At 48.1% G+C, this 26,474-nt stretch overlaps 1 protein-coding gene across 8 annotated transcripts in view; it reads left to right on the forward strand.

Moving 5' to 3' along the window:
* Positions 1-26,474, forward strand: part of MBNL3 (muscleblind like splicing regulator 3) — a 98,905-nt gene that overhangs the window by 43,858 nt on the left and 28,573 nt on the right. For all 8 annotated transcript variants that reach the window (XR_012044703.1, XM_072876643.1, XM_072876647.1 and 5 more), the window contains one exon: positions 19,018-19,182. Coding sequence is in view for 7 of the 8 variants with exons in the window: in XM_072876643.1 (XP_072732744.1) it covers positions 19,018-19,182 (165 nt within the window). In the remaining variant the exon portion in view is untranslated. The remainder of the gene's footprint in view (positions 1-19,017; positions 19,183-26,474) is intronic.

Raw genomic sequence — 26,474 nt, forward strand, 5'->3', positions numbered from 1 at the left:
CACCCATCTGAAGGAGGGTGCAGTAACATGCATTTATGTAATTGAGCTGTTTGGAAGCTTTAAAACAAATACAAACAAGATGTGCCAGGCTTTCTGGAGAGCCCATCATCTGACATCTCCCACAGAGCATTTAAATAAGTGGTTAGATTTCCAAGCGAGGAGCTGAGCTCTTTGAAAATATGCCCCTATAAATATTGTTATGCTGGTATTAAAATAAATGCTTTGAGGCACTTGGGTGAATGTTGCCCCATACAGGCACAGTTTCACTTATGGCTTATTAATGTTGTTTTATTACTGTTCATAAAACAGCAGAGAACCAGGCACTGACTCCCTTGTTTGCCCTATGTAGCCTCTCATGCCATGTCTGATGATGGCCTTTTGATTAGAGGAAAGGCCAAGGATTTGGAAAGCCAGCTTTCAAAGCCCTGCAATGATGCAGGCCACTTTAGTGTTGTAATGTCAGTCTCTGTGCCTAATTGCACTTTTTGACCTCAACGGGAGCAGTACAAAGAAAATGCCTTTGAAGGCTGAGTGGAGCTGAGCTACTGTAGTAACAAGTCTCTGGGTGTTTTAGACAGATGTCCTAACTGAGTAAGCTTTTCAAACCCTGGCTCCTTCTAAATGAATAGCTATCAAACACGGTTAGTTCTTCTGCAAGTTTACCTGTTAAAAAAAACCCCTCTCCTATAATGGCAGTGAAAACATTCAGCTTAACCATAGCTAACGTGGTAGGATAATAAAATCTTTCTGCTATCCATGCAGTAGAAAGTACATGGCACAAAAGTAACGCTGATCTCCACTCTCGGCAGCCTTGGTGCTTTACTTCTTATTCTCTGAACATCTGGTTAGTGTTTGGCCTTGGTTTTGGGTTTCAGTGACGTGGTTACTCGATGTCCCCACTGTCAGAGGAGTTGGAGGCTGTTGATGCTGGAGTGATGGATTTTTAACCTCTAACTGCTTTTTTTTTTACCTCCTCTGTCTGAAGCCAGCACCTGGGCACGGCTCTGTGCTGTTCTCTGCGTGCTTGAGCTCCAAGCTGGGAGCTGGAGGTGCCTTTCTGCAACATTTAGCTTAAAGCTGTGGGGAAGGTGCATATTCCTGAGGGGGGACAGTTGGCTTGCTGGGACATGAGTGTACTCAAACCAAGCAATTCCCCAAGTTTGTAGTGAAATGTTACGGCAGATGGCCCGCTTACGATGCAGGATATTATTAGAACCCTGATCGGTGCTAATAAGGTCATTGGCAGTGGGGGAGGAGGTCGGTGTCTGACCTTGTTTGAAAGGTGGCAGCCTGCACTCTGAGGGAGAAGTTGTCTCTTATTGTACTGGAATGTGAATGTTTAAAACTAATCTGGCTGCACAGTAGAGAGGAAGACCCACCGCCCAGCCCAGCGCGCCTGCTGCGGGGATACTGGGGACGCTGCTGGCCCCCACCCCTCACTGAGGTAGGTGTGCAGAGCACTATTAAAAAGTGGAGACAAGTTCTACTTTAACAATCCCGAGAAAGGGAACCAGGAGCAGTTTAGCTAGTCCTGCAGACCAGGTATGGTATCACAAGGCATTGCCCAGTCAGATGACTGATTAGTGGTGTGCACTGAGTTTTATCATGCCTCTGAATATACTCTGCATTAACACAGCACTTGCTCTTAGCTGGTCTCTCCTACACAGGTATCAAAAAAAGCCCCAAAACAACCACTACAGACAGGAGTGTTTGGATCAGCTGAGTTGCATTAGTGGTGTCCACATCTCTGCCCAGCACTACCCACCCTAGGTTCTGATGATGATTTAAGCCATTAGCCCAAACCGTGCTGCTTTAACTCTGTTTGTCTCCTTACTTCTGCTTTGAGTGAGCAGCTCTGGGTGCTTATTGAGAGAAAACAGCTCTCAAACAGGGGCAGCCGGGAAAGCATGGAGTATCTAGCTGGGGTGGAGGAGATGGCCAGGGGCAGCGCAGACACAGCAGAGCTGCAGCCAGCCTGCCTGAGAGCGCAGCCGTCATTAGACAGTGCTTCCCTAAGTCCTTGTTATCCACAGGGGCACGGCTGGTGCTGGCAACAGTCACACGGAGATTAGGTCCTTAAAGAGCCCTGCCACAACCAAGCAAAGTTTGAAAACAAAACCTCAGTGTGTAATCCCAACTGTGCTGGCCGATCCTGCTGACTGGCATTTCTTCCTCTTGCTGTCGGCTCCTGAAGGATCGGAGTGTGAGTAAAGCTTGCTTTCTCGCCATTAAGTGATGCTTGATCCCACACGGTCAGTTCGTGCAGTGTTGTGCTGTGTGCAGTGCTTGGGCTCTGCTCTCGGGGTCCCTTCCACGTGGTGCTGCAGATGCCAAGCGCTGGATGAGTTTGACAGGAGGAAGCAAGAGCCTCGCAGGGTTAGACATTTCAGGCCGTGGAGTAGTGCTTGAGTAGCTGGGGCAGCGGGGAGTTGAAATCTGGACATGTAGATGAGCCTTCAAGGAGGGCTTGGAAGGTCATCCAGATATGGCAGAGGTGATGGTGTTCAAGGTCAGCTGTAGGAAGGAAAGCACTTTCCTCCCCGTGAGGGAATCTTGTTCTATAAAACAGCGGATTTCCGAGACAGAGAATTGTCTTTGGAGGGGATGTTGCTCCTTCCCAAATGCTGTAGGGGAAGGTGTTGAAGATGCACCTGGTGCTTTCTGCAGGAGCCCTCTCAAATCTTGCTCCCATGGTGCAAGACTTGCAGCCTTATGCCTTGTTTCTCCTTTCTGCTCCGTTTCCTCCTCCCCTCCAGGCTTATTTGTCCCTGAGCCCTCCTGCAGCTCCTCTCCATCCCTCTTTTTAGGTGTGGTGTCTGCGGGGACTGAACAAGGCAACCTGGGAAGTCTCTTGCTCTCCACCTCTCCTGTTGCTTCAGCAGTCATTTTTATTTCTCGGTGCGTCTGGTGCACTTGCAGATGAAGAAGTAATCATCATGGTTACCTCCCTGCAGACTTTGGCTCCCTGCCGTGTCAATCGTGTTGCCTGTAAAGCCTCCGTGGCGTGCCGCAGGGTGGGAGCTGGAGCAAGGCAAGCAGGCTGAGTGACTCAGAGGCGCTCAGAGCAGGAGAGCCGTCAGGGTTGATAAAAGCAGGACAGGGATGTCTGAAACCTTCACCGAGCTGCGAGAGACAGACCACAAGGGAAGGAGGTGGGGGTGACTGGGGAGGAGCAGAGCAGCTCCCCAGGGCACTCTCCTGCGGGACGGGGGAGCTTGGGGAGGTGGCAAGGACCCCTGCCACCCATCACTGTTGGTGTTACCGGCATCTGCTGGCTGGCACAGCGCAGCGGGGCACGGATTACCCCGCAGCACCAGCACAGCCTCCCTGCCAGCTCCGTGTCACGCTTCTCACCAGAGCCCACTGAAACTGCTCCTGCGCCACAGTTGGGAGAGTTGAGGGGGGGGGGAGTCCCTTGGGGGCTGAGAGGCAAATGGGCAGGATTGCTTTTAGCTAGCGATGCAGAGATGGGAAGAGCAGGCTGCCTGCTGCTGGGAGGCAGGAGCTCAGAAAGCATCAAGGGCATCGCAGCCGCAGCTCTGCAGCTGCAGCAGTCCAGCACGGGGCGGCTGGCACGCAGTCTCGGTATTGCTGAGGCTTCCCCTAGCCACCTGGGGTTTTTCCACCAAATCTGGTGTATTTAGACTGAAAACTCCTCAGGCTGGGACCGACTCATTCTGTGTTTGGGTACTAATCGGAGCAGGACCCTGAGCTGTAGCATTGATGAATATTTGTATTCCCACAGCCAAAAATCCCCTGCTGTGGCCTTGTGCGATAAAGCACAGATTGACTTAAGAGGATTTTTTGTTGTTTTGTGTTTCTCTGCATGGGTTTTTTTGAAGAGTCCACAGTAATGTAAAATCCTTAAAAGTCTTTACTCAGAGCTGACATGAGCTAGGACAGAAACACCGCTGAAATTTTTTTTGTTATTGTTTTGATTGTGCTAATTCTCGGAGTATGACTTTAAGCATCCTTTCAGAGCTTAGCCCAGCCAGAAGAAAAGTGTTGGCACTTTCCTTAATATTCCTTCTTTCTTTGTATCGGAGGTACTTGCATAAAAGTTTGCGCAGGGATTTCCGCCGGGGCCTTATCAGAAGTCCATCTATCTTGGTTTAAGGAGTGAGAGCATTTTTTCCAGCCGGGTGTTCGCTGACGTCTGCACCAGTCGTGCTGCATTCCAGACTCGCTAATGACACTGGAGCTTCTTTGCAGCTACTCCTCTCACGTGGCTGGAGAGGCTGCAGATGTCCTCAGGAAAGGTCACTCTTCCTTGCAGAAAAAATCCCTCCTAGCCTGACCCGATATGGGCCCATCTCACCTAAAAGCAAATGTATGTTTGCATCGCAGCTGACTCATCCTGGCTGTACCCGATCAGGGCAGTGAAAGGTCTTTTTCTTGTTGCCCTTTTAGGAAGGGATTGTGCTGTGTCTGAAGGTATCTCTTGTCAGTGGCAGGAGAATATGTGAGGTCAGGTGTCTGCCTGCCTGCCTAAGGAAGTCATGTTGCCGAGATTGCTTTCTAATAGAAATCAGCCTTTAAAAGCTAATCCTTGCATCCCTCCTCGTCTACAAAAGGTTGAGCATCAGGCGGTTGGTACTGCACCGGTGACCAGGACAAGGATAAGCAGCTCAGAGTAGAAGTTGAGGGCAGGAGTTTGGAAAGCAGAGCGGTAATACGGAAAGGGCAGAAAAACCCCACAGTAATTTGATCAGTTTGCTTTTTGTGACTGAAGCCTGAATAAGCAAGCATGTCCACATGGATATGCTTTAGTTGCTTCTACCTCCCCCAGCTTTTCTCTACTGCTCTCAAACCTAAATAAGTGAATCTGGCAGTTATTAAAAACACAAACTCCAAAACCCCAAGCAAATGAAATGAAAGCCCTGATCAGTTCCATTTTTGTTGGTCTGCTGGGACAGGCGGATGAACGGACACGCGTACATGCACATACACGACATATTCCTTTCTTAGCTGTTCTGGCACTTGTACCAGTGCCACTCAGAGGAGAATTTAGGTCAGCATTTCTGGCAGGGCAAAAGTTGCATCCTGCAGGAGCAAGTGGATACATCTACCCAGTAAGGCTGTACAACCTTTTCAGTGTCCTGTCCTACAGCTCTTGTTACAGGAGAGGGAACAGATCTAATCAGCAGCTACATGGAATTAACCTTTCAGCATCTGAAATCATGGTTTCTACAAAATGGATTATCTGTTAATCCCCATTCCTGGCATTGCGTGGAGAAAACAGAACTCCATTTCTAGATTTTTGGGGTCTTTGGGCTCTGCATCACGTAGTGACTCTGAATTCTGGGTCTGTAGGTCAGCGTGGAGTACAGGGTGAGCAGAAAGCCTCCTTGAGCAGGCTGCCTTGCAGCCTCCATGTTGACTTATGTTCTGGGAAGGGTTTATCACTTGACTGTGCGCAGTTAGGAACAAGAGCACGCTTTGGCTGAGCGAGGTAGGGAGTGTGAATCTGCACAGACCCTCACACGACTTGATAACAGGCTGGGGGAACAGGGGTCTGCGAGGAGTGTTGTAATTAGGACAGGTAGAAGTTTTGCTCTGGCTGAGGCTGTTTTAATAAATCCATCAAATGAACAGGTTTTCAGATATTGGCACAGAATTTGGCATCCTGTCCCTTAAGGCTGGCTGCCTGCATGGTACTTGTAACTAGTGCATGTGAACTGTGGTTAAATTTGTACTACTGCTTGCAGTTTTAGCCCAGAACTGCGTTATTGCAAAATTCTCCTTTTGCCCATAGAGGTGGCAGTGCATTATCTTTGGCATTGCAAGTCCATCGTGTTTACTTCCATGGAAAAAGGCCTGTCCTGTTGCCTCAGCAGCTTACTGTGCTGCTCTGTGGGCTCAAGTCCTAACAAACATTTACACTGCCTTAACCTCCCTTTCACTTGAGATGGTAGCAAAGATCGGTCACATCTCTGCTTTCTAGTGCCAGGCACTTAGTACTTCTGAAGGTGTTTTCTTAAAAGAAAAATCCCCTCTGTGACTTAAATGTGCATACGTTACTGGCTGTAATAAACAACACGCTAAAAGAGATCAGTCTGCAAAAACTAACTGAGGTGGAATATTTGCCTAGGGCAAGGCAGGCTTTTCTTTTCTTTTTTTTTTTCTTTTTCATCCTTCCTTTCTCTTCAAGCCTTGCTGCCTCCTAGATGACAGAGGGCGGTGATTCAATGTTACTTGGCCTGGATGCCCTCTTTGGAAGCCAGGGCCCGCATGAGATGTGTGGTCCTGGCCTGCTGTGCTTAGCAGGCTGCAAGAGCTCTCTTGAAGGTGCTTTTTGTGTCTGCACCTTTAATCCTCTGACCGGCAGCAAGTTCATTATACCATGGGCGTGAAATCTGAGGCCTGGCACGGACCCGGAAAGATTTGGGGTCTTTGCTTGGAGATGAGTGAGAGCATGTGGAGTTGGTGGCACGTGGTCAGCCCTTCTGGTGGTCTGGTAGCTTCTCTGCTAAGCTGGAGTGAAGGGGAGGTGGGGTGCTGTGCACAGACCTGCCCGGCACGTCTGGCTGAAACAGGAGCACGAGGGCATGGCTTGGTCTTTGGTGGACTTAACGGTAGCCAGAGAGGCACCGCTATGGGAGAAGGTGGCGGGAGGGGTGGGCTTTGATGTGCAGCAGGAAAGAGATGAATGGGAAGCAGTGAAGGGAGCCAAGCAGTGGGACAGAGAGGAGTGAGAGTAGGAGGGGAGCTGGGGACATCAGTGGGCAGCCATCAGGGTGAGGGGCAGGGGGAGATGGCTTTGCTCTCTGCCTCTCTGCTGTTGGGCAGATCTCAGCTGAGAGCAGAAAGGTGTCCTCTGCCTTGGCGTGTCAGACCCTGGGCTCTGACGGGTGTCTGGGAGCAAATCTTGGCTTGCAGTGGCAACTGTGGGCATCACCCTCTGCTGTATCTGCCTGCTTCCCTGCAGTCACCTCCTTCAGTGGCTTAAGCTAATGCGCAGAGGGACTGTCATGTCCTGTTCTGACATCTCTTGGTGTTTCCAGCTGAAGGGTGGAAAGCTGGGGTGGCCGTGCTGTGGTGTACCCCAGCAGGAGTCATCAGCATGCTTAGCAGAGCCCAGCCATCATCCTTCCCTGCTCAGGGTGCTGCTGCGTTACCCCCTGGCAGCCCCTCAGTAGCTGAGGCTGAAGCACATCCTGCAGAGTTATTTTTTCCAGACTGAAGATTCTCCCTGGGAATTGTCAGCCCAGATGGAATTAATTTTTTTTTAAAGTTCTTTCATTATTTTTTGAAAACCAGGAATCTGTTTATGCCCATTAAGCTGTTGCTTTCTGAGCAAAGCAACAACACAAACAAAAATTGGGCTAATCCTCAGCTGGTAAATTGTTATATTCTGCCAAGTTCTAACCCCCCCCCTCCCCAAACCAAAAACCGCCCAAAAAGCCCAAAACCCAGCCACCCACAAATCTCCTTTTATTTGCAGTTTCATTTCTCTCTCCAAAATGCAGTGAGAATGAGGTTTTCTGAGCATGGCTTTGCCCTCCACAGGACAGGAGAGAGGGTTTGTGTCGGACACTTAGTTATCAGTCTCCGGGCTTCCCTGTTTGTCTTCTCCCTTGTGTAAACTCCAGGAGCGAGGCCGCTGGAGGTGGTCACGCGTCCGATATTTGTATTCATGAACACAGTGCTTTAACATTTATTCTCCTGGGCTTTAATGTACTTTGCTTGGTTCTGTCTACGTGTGGTTTGCCTGCTGCAATTGTAATATTCAACAGACACTGTAGGTAGAGGAAGGTCAGAAGCATCAACTTTCCATATGACCTTGACAGATTCAATCAGCCGGTGAAAGTTGTAGAATTGGATTATGGGATTTGCAATGAAAAAGTGGTTTAAGGGACAAGAGAAACTACACTTGGTATTTTCAAAAGCTGGCCTGGTGTAATAGCAATCAGGAGGGACAGAACTGAGGGAGATGAAAGGTGGAAGACATATTAGAAGTTTTGTTTGGTTTGGTTTTCTGTGGGGTTTTGTGGTGTTTTTTTAATACAGTGCTTCTGCAAGATTGTTCCAGGGACTGGCATGGTTTTTTGTAATTTATTACAGAAGAAAAATCAGTGACATGCCAGTGTTTCTATCTTCCAGGTAGAATTGATTTCTTTACTTACAAATAGTCCCACACTGAAACTTTCACCTGCAGGAATATTAACGTTGCAGGATGTCACCTGCTTTGCCTCCTACTCTAAACACATGCAGTGATCCCAGGGCTAAATGTGCTTCTAAAGGTGATCTCTTTACCAGGCGCTAAATGCCTTCCTTTGTAATTGTTATCGATCAGTTGCTTGTGGCCAGGGATGTCTGTAAAAGCTTATTTTGCTTGGAGAGAGCCTGTATTTGATACTGTATTAAATAAACTTATTTTATTGTGCTTTTAACATTCCTAAACCTGGGAGGGTAGTGGAATAAGACTTTGAAGACACTAAAAATTATCAGTTCAAAACTCTAAATTGAGGATACGTCTATTCTGTTTCAACCTCATTTCAGATACGTGGTGGTAACAGACTGATACGGTTCACAAAACGTAGCCTAATCAAAATGTATCAGTGGATACAAAAGAAAAGAACTCGATGAAGTCTTTATTCCTCTCTTTTGTGGAATGAGATTGCTGTTCATTCCAAGTAGTAATCTCTCACATAAACATGTTTTTCTGTTCTGTGGCTCTACAGCTCATAAAAAATATACTTGGACAGTGCCATACTCTTTTAATATATATTTCTTAGACTTGGTACACACTGTCCATTGCTTGGAGCAAGCAAAAATGTTCCACAAACCAAAAACGTTAAAATCAATACACGTTTTTCATTGAGCATAACAGAGCATACCATTGGCCTGAGTGAAGAGAGCTTGGCAGGAGAACAGAGCTGGAAAGAGTTGTCAAGATGTAAAAATATAATGAAGGAGCTACAGGGCTTTTCCCCAACAAAATAACTGCTCTGAGTTTGTAAGAACCTTCAAGTATAACAAACAGCTTGGAATGAATATCCTGCGTGAAAGCAGGACAGCCACGACCTCTTTGTGCTGTCCCGGGGAAATTCAGCAGAACATTGCCGTATTCAGCAATGTGCAAAAGTAAAACTTCACTCACAGCAGCTCTCGGCTTCCCTAATTGCCAGGTGAATGAGGATTTGGGAGTTTAGGCTGGTGCCTGTGGCTGCTTAGAATCTACTGGAATACAGTAGTTTCACGTCTGTCTGCCTCCGTGTCGCTGTCGCGCCGCCGCGCCCCCTCCCCCCCCCCCTTCTAATTAAAATTTTTAAAAATGGTGGGGTGATGGTACTTGTTTAAATACTTGAGCTCCATGCTAATGAGCCATCCTTTCTGTATGGAGCTGGATTTGCCTGCTGAGTTCAGTGGTTTGAAGTTCTTGGCAACAGCTGTGAGTAACTGTCACTGGTTAAGGTGATACCAAAAAGGGAGACTAGGATGTAGTAATGCTGCTGTCTCTGCTTTGTTTTTCTCTCCTGCTCTCATTTGAGCTGTGTAACAAAAACAAGCTTGATAAACATTTTGAGGCTGCAGACTTCATAAGAGAGTCCTAGATAAGCATGTTTGAATCCCAGCAGAGTGCATCTGATCTTGAGAAACCCCCTGTCCAAGTGCTTTGCAGTTTTATATGCGCTATTTGAAAGGACTGGCATCTGCAGCAGGATTTGTCCATGCTGTGCATCTTTTTGTTCTCAATATTTTGCATCTGATGACTGTCTCTTACCTTGGTGCAAGTGAAGCAATGTTATGTGCTCAGTATACTTCTTTCTTTCCTTTTTTTTTTTAATATTGGTGAAATTGTTCAGCTGCTAAACTGTTTCTGCCACATGATGGGAAGCATGTCCCCTGCTTGGGCAAAGTGCTGCTATTCCTCACATAGTGCCCATTGATGGAGACCTGTCCCGTGGTACGATCGGTAGATGACCAAAGCCCCGTCAGCGTGGACACGTGCCACAGCGGGTGTGCGCCTGGTGGCAAGGGGCAGCTTGCTTTCCAGTTCTGTGATGGAGGAGAGGGCTTCAGCACAGCCTTTTCCCCCGAGCCAGTGGCACGCAGGGGCACAGCCTCTTCAGCCCTGGTTTGTGTCTGTGATAGAGGCTGGCTTTCGTAGACAAAGGCCAGAATGACAAAGAGATGGAGGTGTTACAGGTCTCTAGCAGTGTTTGTTCAGCAGTCCCCTCAGCTGGCTGTTGGCAGCTTTTGTCTGGACTCGCATACATTTGCAAAAATGATGCTGATGTTTTTCTTCCTCCTGTCCTTCCTTCCATCTCCCTGCAAAGCAAAAATATCCTAGCAGGGCAGTCCCATGGGTGAGATGGGGAGGCTGAAGAACGAGCACCAGTGTGCTAGCCAGGGATTTTTCTCTGCTTCCCATTCCTTCTGCATTTTTCTAACTTACTGGACTGAAGTGGCTGTGTTTGCCCAGCTTGCTTTTTTAAGGTTGCAGGGGAATATGATTTTTTTACGCCCTAACCCCTACAGTTTTTATTTACCTCCTGGTTATCCTCCCAGGGCTCTGTGCCACAGCTGTAGAGAGAGGAGAACTGGGCAGACTGGGACTGTGCAGAATGCATCAGCCTCACTTCATCAGGGTGAACACAGTGTGTCTGCTTGGTTTGCTCCGAGGGCTTTCTAACTGCCTTGCACTTGCACACGCCGCTGAGCTTTGCTTTGAGCTTTCAGTTCAAAAGGACCCGAAACTCTTGTCGTAGCTGCCGAATGTCACCTGCTTTCATTTGAAATCATGCAAAACATCAGAGTTCACTCATTTCGGTCAAAATCAAGTCTAGGCTTGCTCAGAAAGGGCTTGACCCGACATTCATTGAAGCCATGAAATTCAGTCGCTGTTTCAGCGATGAGCTGGAGCTGCCTTGAGAGTGTTGGGAGCATTGGTAGCCCTGGGAGCTTGTGATAGATAGATATTCAGGTTTTTCCACTGAAGCTGTGGGGAAAGGCAGGTCTGACTCTTGTCCTCTGTACCCTGACAAAAGACATGTCCCTGTTCGCCAATCGGAGTTGACACGCTGCTGCCGCAGCTCAGAGCATCGCTCAGAACAGCATAAAATCTGAAGAGGTTTCTCGAGTGACTGCAGGGGAACTGAGTTGGGCCAAAATAACACCTGGCGTGTTTTTAGCAGTTTTTTTCTCATCTGTCTGCGCAAACTCAGAGAGGTGGCTCTTTGGACCCAGAGGTGTGAAGTTCAAAGAAGTTAGGCAAAACTCATCCTAGAGATGTTGCAAAACTGTGGTTTGTGCTTTTTATGGGCTGTTTGAATTGTGTTTCCAGCAAATTATGTATTCGTGAATGGTGCTTGTTCCTAGCTAGAACATGCATTTCACAGGGTCTATATCATCCATACCTGGAAGCTACCAGATTAACCTTAACTCTAGCATTTTTATCCACATACATTGAAATTGAAACTTATGTATGATAGGAAGTCTGCATTGCTTCCCTTCCCTTCGAGGCTGTTTGCCATCTGGTAATGCTAACTAGAAGATACATTTTGCTTTTTCTTTTCAGCTATGATCTGTTCACAGCAGGATCCACGCCATAACAGCAGGTTTGGGTGCTCTGTAAATGGGTTTTAACACCTGCATTTGAAAAATGTGAGCAACTAGCTGTGCTGTATTTTTTTTATTGCTGTTACTTGTGACTTCAGACCACCAGCTTCTCTGTACCCAACGTTGTGTACAAATGCATGCTTGATGGCAAGTAGGAGTGCTGGCATAGGAGGGGTGCAGAGCACTAACTTTCCAGCATCCCTGCAGGTGTCCAGAGAGGAGCAGAAAAAGCAGTAGAACTGGGAAGCCTTTGAGATGGGTTATTTTAGAGAGATGGGGAGGATGGAGTGCTGGGATTAGATTTGGGAGTCTTTCACATGGCACAAATCAGTTTCCAAACAAGACAGGGAACAAAGCATAGGAGAAACTTTTATGTGGCAACCCACAACAGCTTGGAAAACTGAATTCAGTGGCAGTCTGGAAGGATGTGCTTGGCAAGACTGTTCAGTTCTGGTTTGTTCTGATGACTTGAATGATGGAATAGAGAGAGTATGCTTGTTAAATTGGTAGGGTGCTATGAGCTGGGAGGAACTACAGACACTTTAGAGAACCAGATGTGGAGTTGCAGATAATCTTGACAGGTTGGAAAAATAGTCCATAAAAAAGGGGTGCGAGTTCAATTAAAGCAGTATGAAATATTGCATTTAAGCGAATCAGCTGCTTGATACAGGATGCAGCATAGCTGGGTAGGCAGTAGTTTGTTGAGAGGCAAAGGTTTGTTGAGAGTGACTCAAAAAGGTTACACTGTTAGAAAGAAAGAAAATGTCATGCAGGGATGTATAAGCAGCAGTGTCATCTGCAGGACATGTGAAAAAAATCTTTCTACCTGCACAGCAGTGGTAAGGGGTTAGCTGGAGTGCAGTGCCCTGTGCATGCACACACGTCAGCAGGGGTGCAGGCTGACTGGGGGAGCAGCCTAATGAAAGGGTTGGAGGCTGTGCTCACAAAGTTGAAAGAGCATGGTTTGCATAGTCTAGAGCAGAGAGGTTTGAGGAAGGGGGATAGATGTGACTGCAGCCTTTAAGTATGGGCCGTTCCTCAAAGAGGAGGGGAATAATTGCTGTTCTGGCCCTCTGGGGTAAGACAAGTTTTAGGCTTCAGTTGCAAGAGGAGCAAAACTGCAGCTGAGAATCAGGAAGAGCTTTACAGCTGCAGGGAGAGTGATGTGTTGGAGTCCCTTGTCTGGGAAATATACAAGTAATAGGTACAAAGAAAATAGGTGAAGCTGATCTGTGTAGGCCTAGGGGTGATGTGTCACTTCTTTACATCTTTCTAGACCTGATTTTTAGGATCCTTGTAGGTGGGCTAACAGCCTTCCATGAGAACACATTCGAGGATTGCTTTGTACATAATTACACTTTAAAACCTCTCTGTAAAAGTGAGCTGCTCCAACACTGTGAGGAGAAAAGCATTGCTATTAAGCAGAAGTTATCTGATGTACTGTGCCAGGGTCAATGTTCAGGGGAGGTTGCAAGGTTGTACTTCTCACTGACTCAGCTGGCAGCATAACTTTTAACATTTCATTAGCCTGTAGAAAGGAATTACAGATAAGGTATGTACAGAGCTAGGCTTTGAACTGCAGCGAGTGACAGCTTGGCTGCATGAACACCTATCTGTGAGACTAACACTCGCTAATGATCAGGCTGACTTGTCGGCTCCAGCCTCCTTTGTTTTCCAGTTGAAAACATGCTATTTCCATGCTATTTGATGATGTTTGCTGAGCGGAAGGTGTTTGCTCCAGCAGTGAGATGGACAGCCATCTCCCTCCCTCCCTCCAGCACAGCTCTCTACCTGTGTGGAATGACGAGTGTGATGCAGCATTGGAGATGGCAGGATGAGCCATGCAATGCATTGGAGATGGCAGGATGAGCCACGCAATCCAGCCAGCATGCCAGTTGCTCAGCCCTGGAGCAAATTGCTTAGGGACAAACCGTAACAAGCACGAAGCACTTAAGTTGGGGTGGTGGATGGACAGTGTTCTCAACACCTTGGTGGTTTGCTTTTCTGGAAGGGTAACTTTGAAGCTGCAAGTCCTTGTAGGGTGGGCAAAGGACTTGGAGCTTGGGCATTACCAGATACCAAGTCTGCCTCCCTGTATCTCTCTTTTCTTAGAGAGCAGATGGCAGTAGGGTTAGACCTGGAGCAGCATGTGCTGCTCAGTACACATTCTTAGCTGTGCTGCATGGACACAGGGATGAAGCCCAGAGCTCCTCCGTTTCTGCCTGCCACTGTTGCATGACAGTTCACACTTTGTGGGCAGTTCTGCAGCCTGGTCTCTGCCTGCCCTCCAGATGTGGGGGCAGACACCATGGTGGCCGAGGTTGTATTGCATATGTGAAAGCCATGCAAGGCTCTGGCAGGAGTGAGGATCCCCAACCAGGAGAAGGCCTCTGTGTGCATGTATAGAGTGGGATGGAAAGCAGAGAGCGTTTCGTGCCTCAGCGCTGGAGTGGCAGGCACTGAGTAAGCAGGGCAAGCACATCTCTGAATGTGCCTCCCCACTGAGTTCTTCTTGGGGGGGTGGAAATCTGCTGCTTCATGCAGGGAAAAGTTATGCAGACAAGCTGTGTTTTGGTGCCTGGTTTTGTGCAAAACATGGAAATCCTTTCCTGCTTGGTCTCTTTTCATTCTCTTTGCCGTCAGTCATTGCACATGTCATCAATGTCTGTGGAAAAGACAGCACAGTCAGGGCACAAGCCTACTGCAGCCTCCAGTGTGTGAAAAGCAACATTAGCTTAAAGATTTTCACATGAGAACTGCTGGTGATTGACGGGACATACAGTGCAGTTATTAAAACCAGAAACATGTGCCTGCTCTGGAACCCCTCGCTGGCATCCAGGATTAAAGAGACCGTAACAAACTGCATTACTGGTGCAAACGTGAGCAAGCCTTGGGTTTGTGCTGGAAGCCTTGTTTCTGCAGCATGGTTCAGCTCACTTCAGCAGCCAGAGAGAAGAGGATTTGTGCAGCATGCTTAGGGTAGGTTCATCCAGCCTGGTGCAGTACCCAGCGTGCTCTTATTTGCATCCCTCTGAGCTAGGATGTAGATGACAAGGTGCAGCCTAGCAGACTCCAAACAGCCAGGTGTAATGCAGGTTTTTCTACTGGATTTAAGTGTGCTGCCATCAGTGCTGCACTCAAAACAGCTGGCTTTGTTGCACTGCAAGCTGCTGTCACGTTAGCTAGTGTCAGATGCCAGCCATTTACAGTATGCGCCATCACAGCATGACTTAAGTTGGCAACACAGAGTCAATCACATGCCAGCAGCCTACTGTAAGGGTGGGGGAGTGTGTGGGAAGAAAGGAGGAGAAGATACTCTTATAAAATCTTTTAATGATTTATTTTTAATATCCATTTTTCAAGCCTTGGGAAGTGCAGTCCATATGCTTTTCCCTCCTGGCTGTAGTTGGCAAAGAAGCTGACGAATATGGTCCTTCAGACTCCTTCCATTTTGCAAGGAGCCAGAAAATACAGCTATATTTAGCATGTTACCAAGGCCAGCAGCAGAGTCTGCTGCTGGGTGGTGATTCCCTGGCTGCAGGCTCGCGTGCCACCCAGGACAGGGTGAGAATGTGCCTTCCCTGGAGTCGATACTTATGCTAAATTAACAGCAACAAACTCCTCCAGTTACAACAGGATGGCTGCACTGGTCCCAGCAGGCTCAGCGTACCACTTGCTGACACAGCTCAGTCTCTGAGCACCATGCCCCTTCCCGACACATACAGTGACCCACTCCAGGTGCTAGGATGGTGCTTTTTGGTGCAATGCTCAGTTTGGAGAGTGTCTCAGCAGATCTCTGCGTAGGGCACTGGGACTGTCCTGTGCCCTGTGCTGAGCATTCAGTGTGCTGGAGCCACAGCTAGTCAGTGCAGCAAAACTGCGCCTTTTAGCATAAAGATGCTTATCTGAAACTTAGGGGCCTGACTCTTGTTGTATTTTCTCATATTGTATTCCTGGGCCACGCAGGTATAAAATGGAGTTGTCCTTATTTGTCCCCAGCCCAGTATCCACACAGCAGATTTGCTACCAGTTCCCTGTTGTTTTCCCTGCTGTGTTGCAGCTGGTACTGAGAAGTGAATAATGGCAGTTCCTTTGTCCTTCTGGCGGCTTTCGTATAGCTGAAATTGGTCTTGAAGAGTGTATGTGTTGCTGAGAAGTACTGAGAACTGTGGGCATTGTGATGGAAGTGTAGAAGAAGGGATCACCCCTACCAGTGCTGGAGTTCAGAGGATGCTAGAGGTGCCCATCACTTTAGAGCGAGACATCTTGAAAGTTGTTTCATAGCTGGATGTCTAAACTGGGAACATTTTCTATCACTCTGTCACGTCATCAGTTCCTAAAATTCATTGTCTGAGAGATTAAGAACCTGCTGTGGTGTTGGAGAGGGCAACCCGACTCAGTTGTGGCTTCTAACCTGTCCTGGTGAAATGCAGTGGTTGATGATGCTCAGGATCAAAATGATGGCGAGGAGGAGCTAGACTGAAGGTGTGGTTTTGAATCTGAGTGCAGTGGTGATTCATTTAGTCTTCCTGGAGCTCTAGAAGGCCTGACTGACAGCCGTGCTGCACTTCACAGCCTTCGCTCTGCAGCAGCATCTGCACAGCTCTCAGTTCTTTGCAAATACATGTCCTCATTGAAACCAGTAGCACTCTGTGTGGGCACTGGTTTCTGCTCACAGCTCTGTCTGCAGGATCAAGGCCTTGTGCTGTATGGGGGTGTTTTTGTTGGTAATAAAAATGTTCTGTTTGTAGAACCCCCTGTTGGAATTAAACAAACTCTGTCTTGAGAAAAAAGTAGAACAAAGCTTCACACCAAGCTGGGGTGGCTGGTATCCATGACATGCAAAATTTCAGTTGGAATAGCAAAGTCCTTTTCAAGTTGAAGGCGGCCCTGTAAGTATTGTTTACAAAAAATAGTAGCTCTTTTTTCATCTTCTCCATTCCTGCAGTGTAGAAACATCTACATAGATTTATTCCAAATTTGGTAGAAATTAGTGTTTTCCCAACTCAAAGCACTTGTGCCAGGTTTCAGCCAGGAGGAATTTCTAAGGCTGATGTGTAAGCCCTTGAAGGCTGGAGCTTAGAATAGAGCAGCTGCCTGGCCATCGACAGCCCGCTACTCTGCGGGGTCTGCTCCTGGTCTGCAGCAACCTGAGCAGCCCCGTAGAAGTTGTGGAGGTGGGACGCTGCAGATACTCTCTGAGCCTGAATGCTGGACTCTTGTTGGGTCCCAGGTGATGGGAAGGGCTGTGGAGGGACCTGGTCTCGTGCAGCTGGAAAGATGCCATGAGAAGGATGTCCCAAACCTACCTCGTGCTGATGAGTCTCCTCTTTCCAGATTAATGCAGTTCTTTACCTTGTAGTAGTGCCGGGTTGTCTGAGCACCAGCCAGCTGTGTGGTGCCATTTTACCCTCACTTTACACAGATGTAAGAAAGTGTCTGGTGAAGATTGATGTCCTTGGGGCCTGTGAGCAATTAACTCAATGCTGGGGATCTGGGGCTGTTGGATTGCTAAGAAGCCAAAACAATAGCATTAAAAAGCCTCTTTCTTGTTGAGTTGGGTTGTTGGGAGCCACTGGGCTCTTCTAGGAGCAGGGCAGAGAGTTTCACTCCGCAAAGGCAGGCTGCTGAAGTTTGGGGGTGTGTTTTCCTGTCCCAGCGGGTTTAGCCCATCACTTCTTGCATTTAATTATTTGCCTCTAAATAACAAGAGGGAGCCAGGAGTTTTGTTTAACTCTCTGATCTCCTTGGAGCAGGTAAGAGAGGAGCCTGTTTCTCATGATGCTCCATCATACAGCCCCTTTTCATGCCACAGACAGGCTCTGCAGCCCTTTCCCAGGTGAACCCATTATCCCCACCAGGAAAGGGGACAGATAAAAGCACACATAAAGCTTGCAGATCTTCGGCTGCTCTCCAGTGACTTGCCCCTCTCTCAGCATGCTGAGGAGCCTGGCTGGCGGTTCAAAAGCAGCCCTGCAGTGGGTCACAGTGTCAGCTTTGTGCAGTGGTACCCAGACTGTCCAGTAATTCCACCCGTACATTTGTACAGGCGGAGACAGGTCTTAAAAATCCGTGGGGGAGCATCCTGGATGCAGGCAGGGACCCATCCCAGGGGGTTTCCACCAGTCTGTGCCCAGGGTGCAGTGGTGTGTAATGGGTGTACCTGTGTGGACCTGGTTATGGGGTTACGGCTCTGCTGTGTGTGATCCTGCTGACAAGAGCAGGTATGTGGGGTCACCCAATGTGCCCCTTTTTTGAAAGCAAACTTAATTATATCAAGACTGAGAATGCAGTGTCCGGCTGATGAGAGTGCCAGGGACAGGCTGGGTAATGGATGGTCCTGCTCCTTTGCTGGCTGCGGGGACCATTATTAGCTATCTGTCATGCAACAAGTCTGTGGTCCCCAGGCCTGGCCTTGTTTTATTAGGCTCTGAATAGCTACAGAAGAATTACTTCCTCAAAAAAATTCACCACAAGTTATTTATAAAATTTATGCATAAAGTTACATAAAATGTTTCTTGTATTCTATATGCCTGTTTCTTGAGGAGGGAATACACAGAGAAAGAGGGGGAAAATCCCTATTTTTCAAGAATTATTTAATCTTAATGACAAAATTTGTTACTAGTTTTCTGTGTTCAGTGGACTCTTGGTATTTATCTTCCTATGTCTACTTGCAAACACTATTAAAGCAAAGCACAGTTTATAGATGGTTTTTAAAAGTGGTGGTCTCAATTGATTTGAGGTGATCTGTAACATTAGTGATCCTTTGCTTTTTAGGAGCCACTGGCTTCCCTAGCGCTTATGTTTATTTAGCGGAGGGGGGAAGAAGTCAGTGATTCAACATACTGTGGCTTTTAAGAAATGAAGCACGAAGGGGAAATTGTTTCAGTTCTTCCTCCTGTGACTACCAGTTCGCAGCATCTCAGTACAAGCCTGTTGAAGATCAGAGGTGCTGCTTTACAGAGCTGTCCTCTTAATGTTTTACCCAGCGCAGCTGGGGAAGTGGTAGAGACAGTTTTGTTTCTCGCTGTCTGGTTGTCAGGGCCAATTAAGTGGTCTGGTGGTGGGAGGGAGGGGAAAAACAACCCACACAAGAAAATGGGGATTTTTTGTTGTTGTTTCTGGAGCTGTTGCCACTAACTTCTGAAAATACTGGTATTTGTGTTAGATTTTTTTTTTTTTACAACAATCATTTTAACATCAGGAAGTCTAACTTTTGGGTTTAGCTTGATAGCATTCAGTTAGTGTTACTGCAGGAGAAGTCATGTTGCTCTTCTCTTCACCTGAGTATTGCACTTGTATAGAAAAATCACAAAAGAGGCACAGTAGCTACCAAACTGCCTCCGCCTAGATTATTGTGTTGTTACAGTAACCCAAACAATGCTTAATTAAATTTCTCTGGCTGCCCTGAGCATTACATTCACTGAAATGCTGTTTCATTATGTCTTTTAGGGCCGGTGTACCCGAGAGAACTGCAAATATCTCCACCCTCCCCCACACTTAAAAACACAACTTGAAATAAATGGACGCAACAACCTGATCCAACAGAAGACAGCCGCAGCCATGTTTGCTCAGCAAATGCAGTTCATGCTACCAGGCGCGCAGCTACAGCCAATTGTAAGTTACAGCAATGAATTGGGTTCATGCTGCTCCACGTTCTTTCCTTTTGCTCATGGAGGACCCAGCCCTGTGCTTTTGCTCAGGCGGTTGTTCGTGCTGCATGGAGTTGGGCAGCATCTTCCAGAGGGATGTCTGATGCTACGTCTGCATCTTCTTGCAAGCTATGGCTCCCCTTTCCTTTGATAACTAAGGAGCTGTGAGATTCAGGGCATCAAGCGGAAGGGTCTTGCTTCCAGGTGGATATTTGACCAGTTAATTCATGTGCATCCCAGAAGTCCCGAGTGGCTCAATTCCAACGGATCCTATTTTGGATAGCTGTTTTACACTGGGGTGAGGATGCTGGAGTTCTTCCACACTGTGGCAAGGGGCCAGTTGACTCCCTTGACTAGATGTGTTGTATGGGTGGGCTAAAATTGGGGAAGATGAATCCTGCCCAGACCTTAATACATTTTTATGTCTGGGAGTGAGACCCATTTTGCTGCAGTTGTCCCAGCAGAGAGTTGTGCTAATGTCACAGCTCTGTCACTTGTTTTTCACAGTAATGCTGTTTTATACTAACAGCAGGAAAGATTTGCTTCTCTTCAGATAGGGAGGGAAGCCCGTGGGAGACAGGTGTTTGCAGAGCAGGTAGTTCAGAGAAGCCTTCACTGCCTGTCCCTGCTGTAGCCTGTCAGTTAAAACGGGTTTTCAGGCTGGAGAACCCTGTCATGCCAGGGAGAGGATGGCTTGTGTCTGCTGGCTGGTGTATCTGGGATGGGGTGACACTTGCCAGCTGAGTTTGAGTCTGTCACTATGTGTATTTTAAGAAATGTCGGAGGTCTTGAAGCAGCTCTTCGGTGCTGACATAATTAAGCTGCATATTTTTAACTGAGAGCCTAATTAGGAATTCTCCATTTAAAGTTGGGGCTGAACTTCTTTCCTGGGGCAACATGCACTTGATATGCAGTTGTTGGGTGAGGTTCCCTGTGCTGTGCCACACAGGAGGTCTAGCTGGATCCCTAGGACAGACTCTTGAAGCCTGAAGATGTGCGAGTCCATGAACCAACCTGCACTTGGCCTCTTGGTGTCCCACCTACAGTGCCTGGCTTCTCTGCCCAAAATGAGGCTTCAGACTCAGCAGCTGTCACCCCAGCTTTGACAAGCCGGAGTGTCTCTGGTTTATCCGCACAAGAGACTGGTGGAGGGTTCTTCCTTGCTGGATGCGGTTGTGCTGTTTGGCGTAAGAGCTTGCAGTGATGCTGTGTTTCAGGAGGGAAGGAAGGCTGGCTAGGGTCCCTCCATGATGGTGCTCTGCCACCATACCGGGGTATTTCCCCAGTTCCTCCTGTCTGGTGAAGGCTCTTCCATGTTCACCCTCACTCTGGTCATCCTGCGTGTGTGTTAGCAGCTTTATCTTCACCCTGCCCTGTAAGCTAGGGAAATGCTGTTCATTCTTCCCATTTTGAAGAGTGAGGCAGAAGAGAAAATGAGCCACAGAAAAAGTCTTTAGTTGCCCTGCGCCTTAAACTCTAATCTGCTGTAATCTTTGCACCTTGTTTTGTGGAGTTCACTTTTCACGAAAGTACGTGCGCATGAGAAGAAAATCCTGAATTCCCGCAAAATGGTAGCACTGGTTTCCGAGCCCTGTACCAAAAGCAAACCTTTCCTGTTTGGGGTTTTCCTCTGTGGGGAATTCACAGTGGGTGCTCTTGGCTGGCTATTCAAAACATCTTTGGGATTTCCTCTTTGGAAAGTTCCCATCTTCCCGTTTTGCAATCTTGCAGGTCCAGTTCACTCCTCCTGCAGTTTCACTCCTGCCTTTTAAATTGCCTCTGAGACTGAATGTGTCGGTTTGTCTGGTTAGTGCTCTCATTTCAGAGGTAACCTTATATGATGAGAAAGGTCCCCGGTTTCTAAATTGTGCCATGAGAGAAACATGGGCAAAGAAGAAAAATAAAAATTTGTTCTGCAATGACTGCTCCCTTCCTGCTTTCCCACACTTTGCTTAGAGTAAACGAGCTCTTGGTCTAATTCCTGCTGCCCGACTTGCTCCACACCAATTTCAGGACAAACAAGAGATTGCTCTTTCACCTGCCTTTGATTTCCTGAAGATGCTGCCAGTGGAAGCAGGCTTTGAGAATTTTTTTTCCCTCTCTAAATGAGAAGGGTGGGGCCTTCTTCTGGCTACACATGAAATTCTTCAAAGCAGAAAGTATTATATCAGATGCAGCAGCAGAACAAATCCCATGTGATCAGAAAGCTGATCAACGGGATGCCTGCTTAATTGGGATGCCTGCCAGAGACGAGATTTGGAACAGCGTGCTTAATAGCTCCAAACAATAGCTGAATGCTTAGACATTTTAAAGTGCATTTTCACCAGAAAAGCTACTGTGTTTAAAAAAAAAAAAAAAAAAAAACCAAACCCAACAACAACAAAAAACCCAAACCCCAAAAAACCCCAGCACTTGACAATAGCAGCTTTTCACCACTCTTCCTGAAATGGCATTGAACGTGTCTGTCTGTGAGCTTGCATCTAAACATTCACCGCCAGATCTTCTTGCACCACTGCTGACATCCAGCAAGAGCTAATCTTTCCATTGAACCAAGAGCCAGGACCCTGATGATGGCTGTTTAATGAAGGTGCTGCTTGGAGAAGAACTGTCCCAAGTGGGCTGCCTGCTGCATGCTGTTCACGGAAGCCTACTAGGTGTGAATTAATGGTCGCTAGTGTGAGCTTATTTTGCTGAAGTCTCTAGTTGCCCTCTGATGTTGCTGCTAACTGTTTGTGCAAAGCTGAGAATCACATGAATGTTTGGTGCCCATGATGCAGTTTTAAACAGACTGCTTTGTACAGCACTTTAAAACAAGTCAGGCAAGGACATGGAGCAGACTATTTGCTCAGCATGGCATATTTGTCTGGGAGAGGCCTTGGAGAGACCATGTAGGTGCCAAGTAGAATCGTAGAATGCTTTGGATTGGAAGGGACCGTTACAGGTCATCTAGTCCACCCCCCCTGCAAGAGCAGGGACATCTTTAACTAGATCAGGTTGCTCAGAGCCCCATCCAACCTGACCTTGAATGTTTCCAGGGATGGGGCCTCCACTACCTTTCTGGGCAACCTGTTCCAGTGCTTTACCACCCTCATTGTAAAAAATTTCTTTCTTAAATCCAGTCTAAATCTGCCTTCCCTTAGTTTAAAACCATTGCTCCTTGTCCTGTCACAACAGGCCTCGCTAAAAAGTCTGTCCCTGTCTTTCCTATGGGCCCCCTTTAAGTACTGGAAGGGTGCTATAAGGTCTTCCTGCAGCCTTCTCTTCTCCAGGCTGAACAACCCCAACTCTCTCAGCCTGTCCTTGTAGGAGAGGTGCTCCAGCCCTCGGATCATTTTCGTGGCCTCCTCTGGACCTGCTCCAACAGCTCCATGTCCTCCTTGTGCTGAGGGCTCCAGAGCTGGACGCAGTACTGCAGGTGGGGTCTCACCAGAGCAGAGCAGAGTGGCAGAATCCCCTCCCTCGACCTGCTGGCCACGCTTCTTTTGATGCAGCCCAGGATACGGTTGGCCTTCTGGACTGCAAGCGCACATTGTCGGCTCATGTCCAGCTTTTCGTCCATCAGTACCCCCACGTCCTTTTCCACAGGGCTGCTCTCGATCACATCATCCCCCAGCCTGTATTGAAACCGAGGATTGCCCCGACCCAGGTGTAGGACCCTGCACTTGGCCTTGTTGAACGTCATGAGGTTCACACAGGCTCACTTCTCCAGCTTGTCCAGATCCCTGTGGATGACATCCTGTCCTTCTAACGTGTCAGCTGCACCACTCAGCTTGGTGTCATCTTGGTGTCATCTGCAAACTTGCTGAGGGTGCACTTGATCTCGCTGTCAATGTCATTGATGAAAATACTGAACAGCACTGGTCCCAGTACGGACCCCTGAGGGACACCACTCACCACTGATCTCCATCTGGACATTGAGCCGTTGACCACTACCCTCTGGATGCGACCATCCAACCAATTCCTTATCCACTTAACAGTCCACCCATCAAATCCCTATCTCTCCAATTTAGGGAGAAGGATGTTGTGGGGGACTGTGTCAAAGGCCTTACAGAAGTCCAGATAGATGACATCCATTGCTTTTCCCTTGTCTACTGATGTGGTAACTACCTCGTAGAAAGCCACTAGGTTGGTCAGGCAGGACTTGCCCTTGGTGAAGCTATGTTGGCTGTCTCAAATCACCTCCCTGTTCTCCATGTGCTCTAGCATAGCTTCTAGGAGGATCTGTTCCATGATCTTCCCAGGCACAGAGGTGAGGCTGACAGGTCCGTAGTTCCCAGGGTCATCCTTTCTACCCTTTTTAAACATGGGCACAATGTTTCCCTTCTTCCCGTCATCAGGGACTTCACCTGACTGCCAAGTAGGAAGACTCTAGTAAAGTTTTGACTTTTGAAAGTCGAAATTCACCTTGACTGCTGGCTTTGGTTGAACTGTGCTGGAAGCTCTCTGAGCTGGTTTTGCGCCTTTGTCTCTGTCAGACTGCATAAAAGTCAGGTTGAAGGTGGATAGAGCTGGGCTCTGGCATTGATATGGAGAGCCATTTTGGTCAATGCTGTGTCTGGTTTCTCAGACACGGTCACTTTGAGCCATGTGTGCGCCAAAGTAAGGTCACCCAAAAAGTGCTGCACCCTGGGCCTGATCCCTACCCTCTCCATTCTGCTTTGTCCCTTTGCAGCAGTGCGAGACGGACTTTTGGAGCTGGCCATGGAGGTGCTTCAGCACCAGCTCTGAATTGACCTGGTGGAGCAGGGCAGTGGCTTGCCGGGTGCTGCCATGTTAGCTGTGTCTGAAGAGGCAGCTGGATAGAGCACGGCAGCGTTGGCACACCTGCCTCCCCACTCCTGCGCTGCAGCTGCCTCTGCTGCTGCCCTGGGAAGTTGTTTCCCCTCTCTGAGCTCTCTTTGTTTTCAAGCTCTTCATCTTGTCTTCCTGTCAAGGTCTTTGTAGACAGGACTATCTTGACAGCTCTGAGTCACCCATGTCCCTGAAGACAACCCAGACTTTAACCCAGCCCTGCGTCCCCTCCTGGGCCAGCGGGACCCTGCTGCCCCTTGGTGCTGATGGAGGGGTTGAAGCACAGGGTGACCAACTCGCTTGACCAGTGACGCTTGGAACAAGTGCTTGAGCAGATTTCAACAGGTGTTTTGGGCATGCATTTGTTCCATGCAGCAAAAACCTGATCTATATCTCAGTCTCTGGTCAAAGGCACACTAGGAATGAATAAACACACGTACCCTGGCCCATCCGGTAGCTGGTGTCTGCCAAGAGACAGTGCTGTGGGGCGTTAACACCTGACTTTTACACTACAGCAGCCCACAAATGAGAAATCCTTTGAGCTAGGAATGTGTCTTTGCGGTCTGACTGGGGAAACGAGCATCTGTGGTGGTAGGTAGCGGGATGCTTTGGCCGGTTGGATTCACTCCAGCGTGCTCAGCCTTCACATTAGAGGGGTCGTTTTACAGCCAGCCCCATGCAGTTGCATTGGAAGGGAACACAGGTTTTTGCTTTTTCTGAACAGCATCAATTGTGTTTTCAATATGAGGGTCTTCAGCCTTGTCAGCACGAGATCTTTATCTTCTATGTTTCTATCATCAGACTGTAATAAAAGCTGCCGCTGTTTTTTGTGTGCTTTCCATGTGTAGCTACATAGCAGCGACCTATCTCCCCTCCTTCAGGCCATCAACACCTCTCTATTTATACTGGGTCTCTCATTTTCAGGCTTTCTCTCATTTTCAGGATCTGAGGTAAGTCAGAATCGACACTTCCCGGCTGAGACAGCACTTGTGTTCAACAAAACACCAGCCGCTCCTCTGCCTTCCTCTTCACACCCACTCTGTGTTTCTTCTCTAGCTTTAGCACGATTTCTGCTAGGCAAATTGAACGCAACTTCTAGTTTGTTAACAAAATCGGCTGTTCCAGGTTCTGTCCTCCCAGGGACAGTCCCTTCTCTCTGCTCACACCTTCAGCCCAATGGCTCCTGTGCTCAGGGTCTGTGAGGAGCTCAGAGCTGTCGGAGTCCTTGGCAGCCCTCCCCCTGAGATGTGTATTCACAACAGCCATTTCAGCTTCTTTTTTTTTATTATTTATTTTTATAAGCATTTTAATATTCAGTGAACCAGTCTTGTGAGCTGTTACCGGTCTGAACCTCTCTGCCACTGCAACCTGTTTCCCTCTGCTCAGGAGTTACTGGTAGTGTCTGCATGGGCTATCATTAATAAAAGGTAGTTTGCAAGGAAACCTGCCTCTGTATTTCCTGAATTTGCAAGAGTTTTAAAGGGGGCAGCAGTGGTAAGCGTTGATACTTTTCAATGCGGCTGTTCTGCCCTAGAGCACACCAGCAACCACGTTGAGACGGGTTTTTTAGTGTACAGTCATAATATTGATCTGTCAGGTCTCCTGGCTGGGTGCAATCACAAGAGGTGGATGAGAGGCATATTGAGGAGAGCAGTGCTGTTTGGAGTGAAAATTACAGTTGGATTCTGGCTGGAAGGAAGAAACTTGCTCGAATTCCGTCAGGACAGGCCTGGCACGAGGGACCTGCACAGACGTAAAGGGAGGAGAGATTGGCTGGCAGCATCTTTATTACTGGTACTGATGCATGAGCCAGACTGGATTTCCCAATCCAAGACAGGCAGTCGGGGCTGGCACTGAGCACAGCCCGTCTTTTCCCCTCATCAGCCACAATAAATACAGAGCTCCCTGATGCCAGCTTACAAAGGAGCAGTTTTCAGTGCACTTAGCACACTTCAGACTTAAAAACCCCAGTGCTTCTAGGTTTAACGTGTTGAGCGAGGTCTGCTCGTTCTCTGGCTGTGCATCCACTGGAAGCGCCTGCGTGGCTGCGGAGCGTCAGTCCCCTGCCTGCGGGCAGGGTGTGGAGCAGAGCTGTCGCCTCCGGTCAGCGGCACTGGGCACACGGTTCAGGCGGGCAGAGGAAGCAGTTGTGAAACCTGGGGAACGCAGCAGCAGCAGCCAGGGCATGGAAATGGGTGAACAACCAGTGGCAGCAATAAAAACCCGTTCTGCTCCTTTGTGCACCCCTCTGCAGGTCTCAAGGATCATGGGTAGATCTTCGATTGCTCTTCATGGACATCTTTGCTCTCTTCAGCTTGGGTTCAGATTCCTTAGCCCTTGCCAGTCGTTCCCAGTGAGGAGAGGGGCTGCTCTTGAGGGAACAGCCGTGGAGGTGGGGACTGCGTTTCAGGGAGCAGGACCTGCCTCCCAGTTTGTAGTGGCTTTGGTGGAGGAGCTGGTATATCA

Source organism: Ciconia boyciana, chromosome 12, assembly GCF_034638445.1.
Source record: "Ciconia boyciana chromosome 12, ASM3463844v1, whole genome shotgun sequence".
Taxonomy (NCBI): domain Eukaryota; kingdom Metazoa; phylum Chordata; class Aves; order Ciconiiformes; family Ciconiidae; genus Ciconia; species Ciconia boyciana.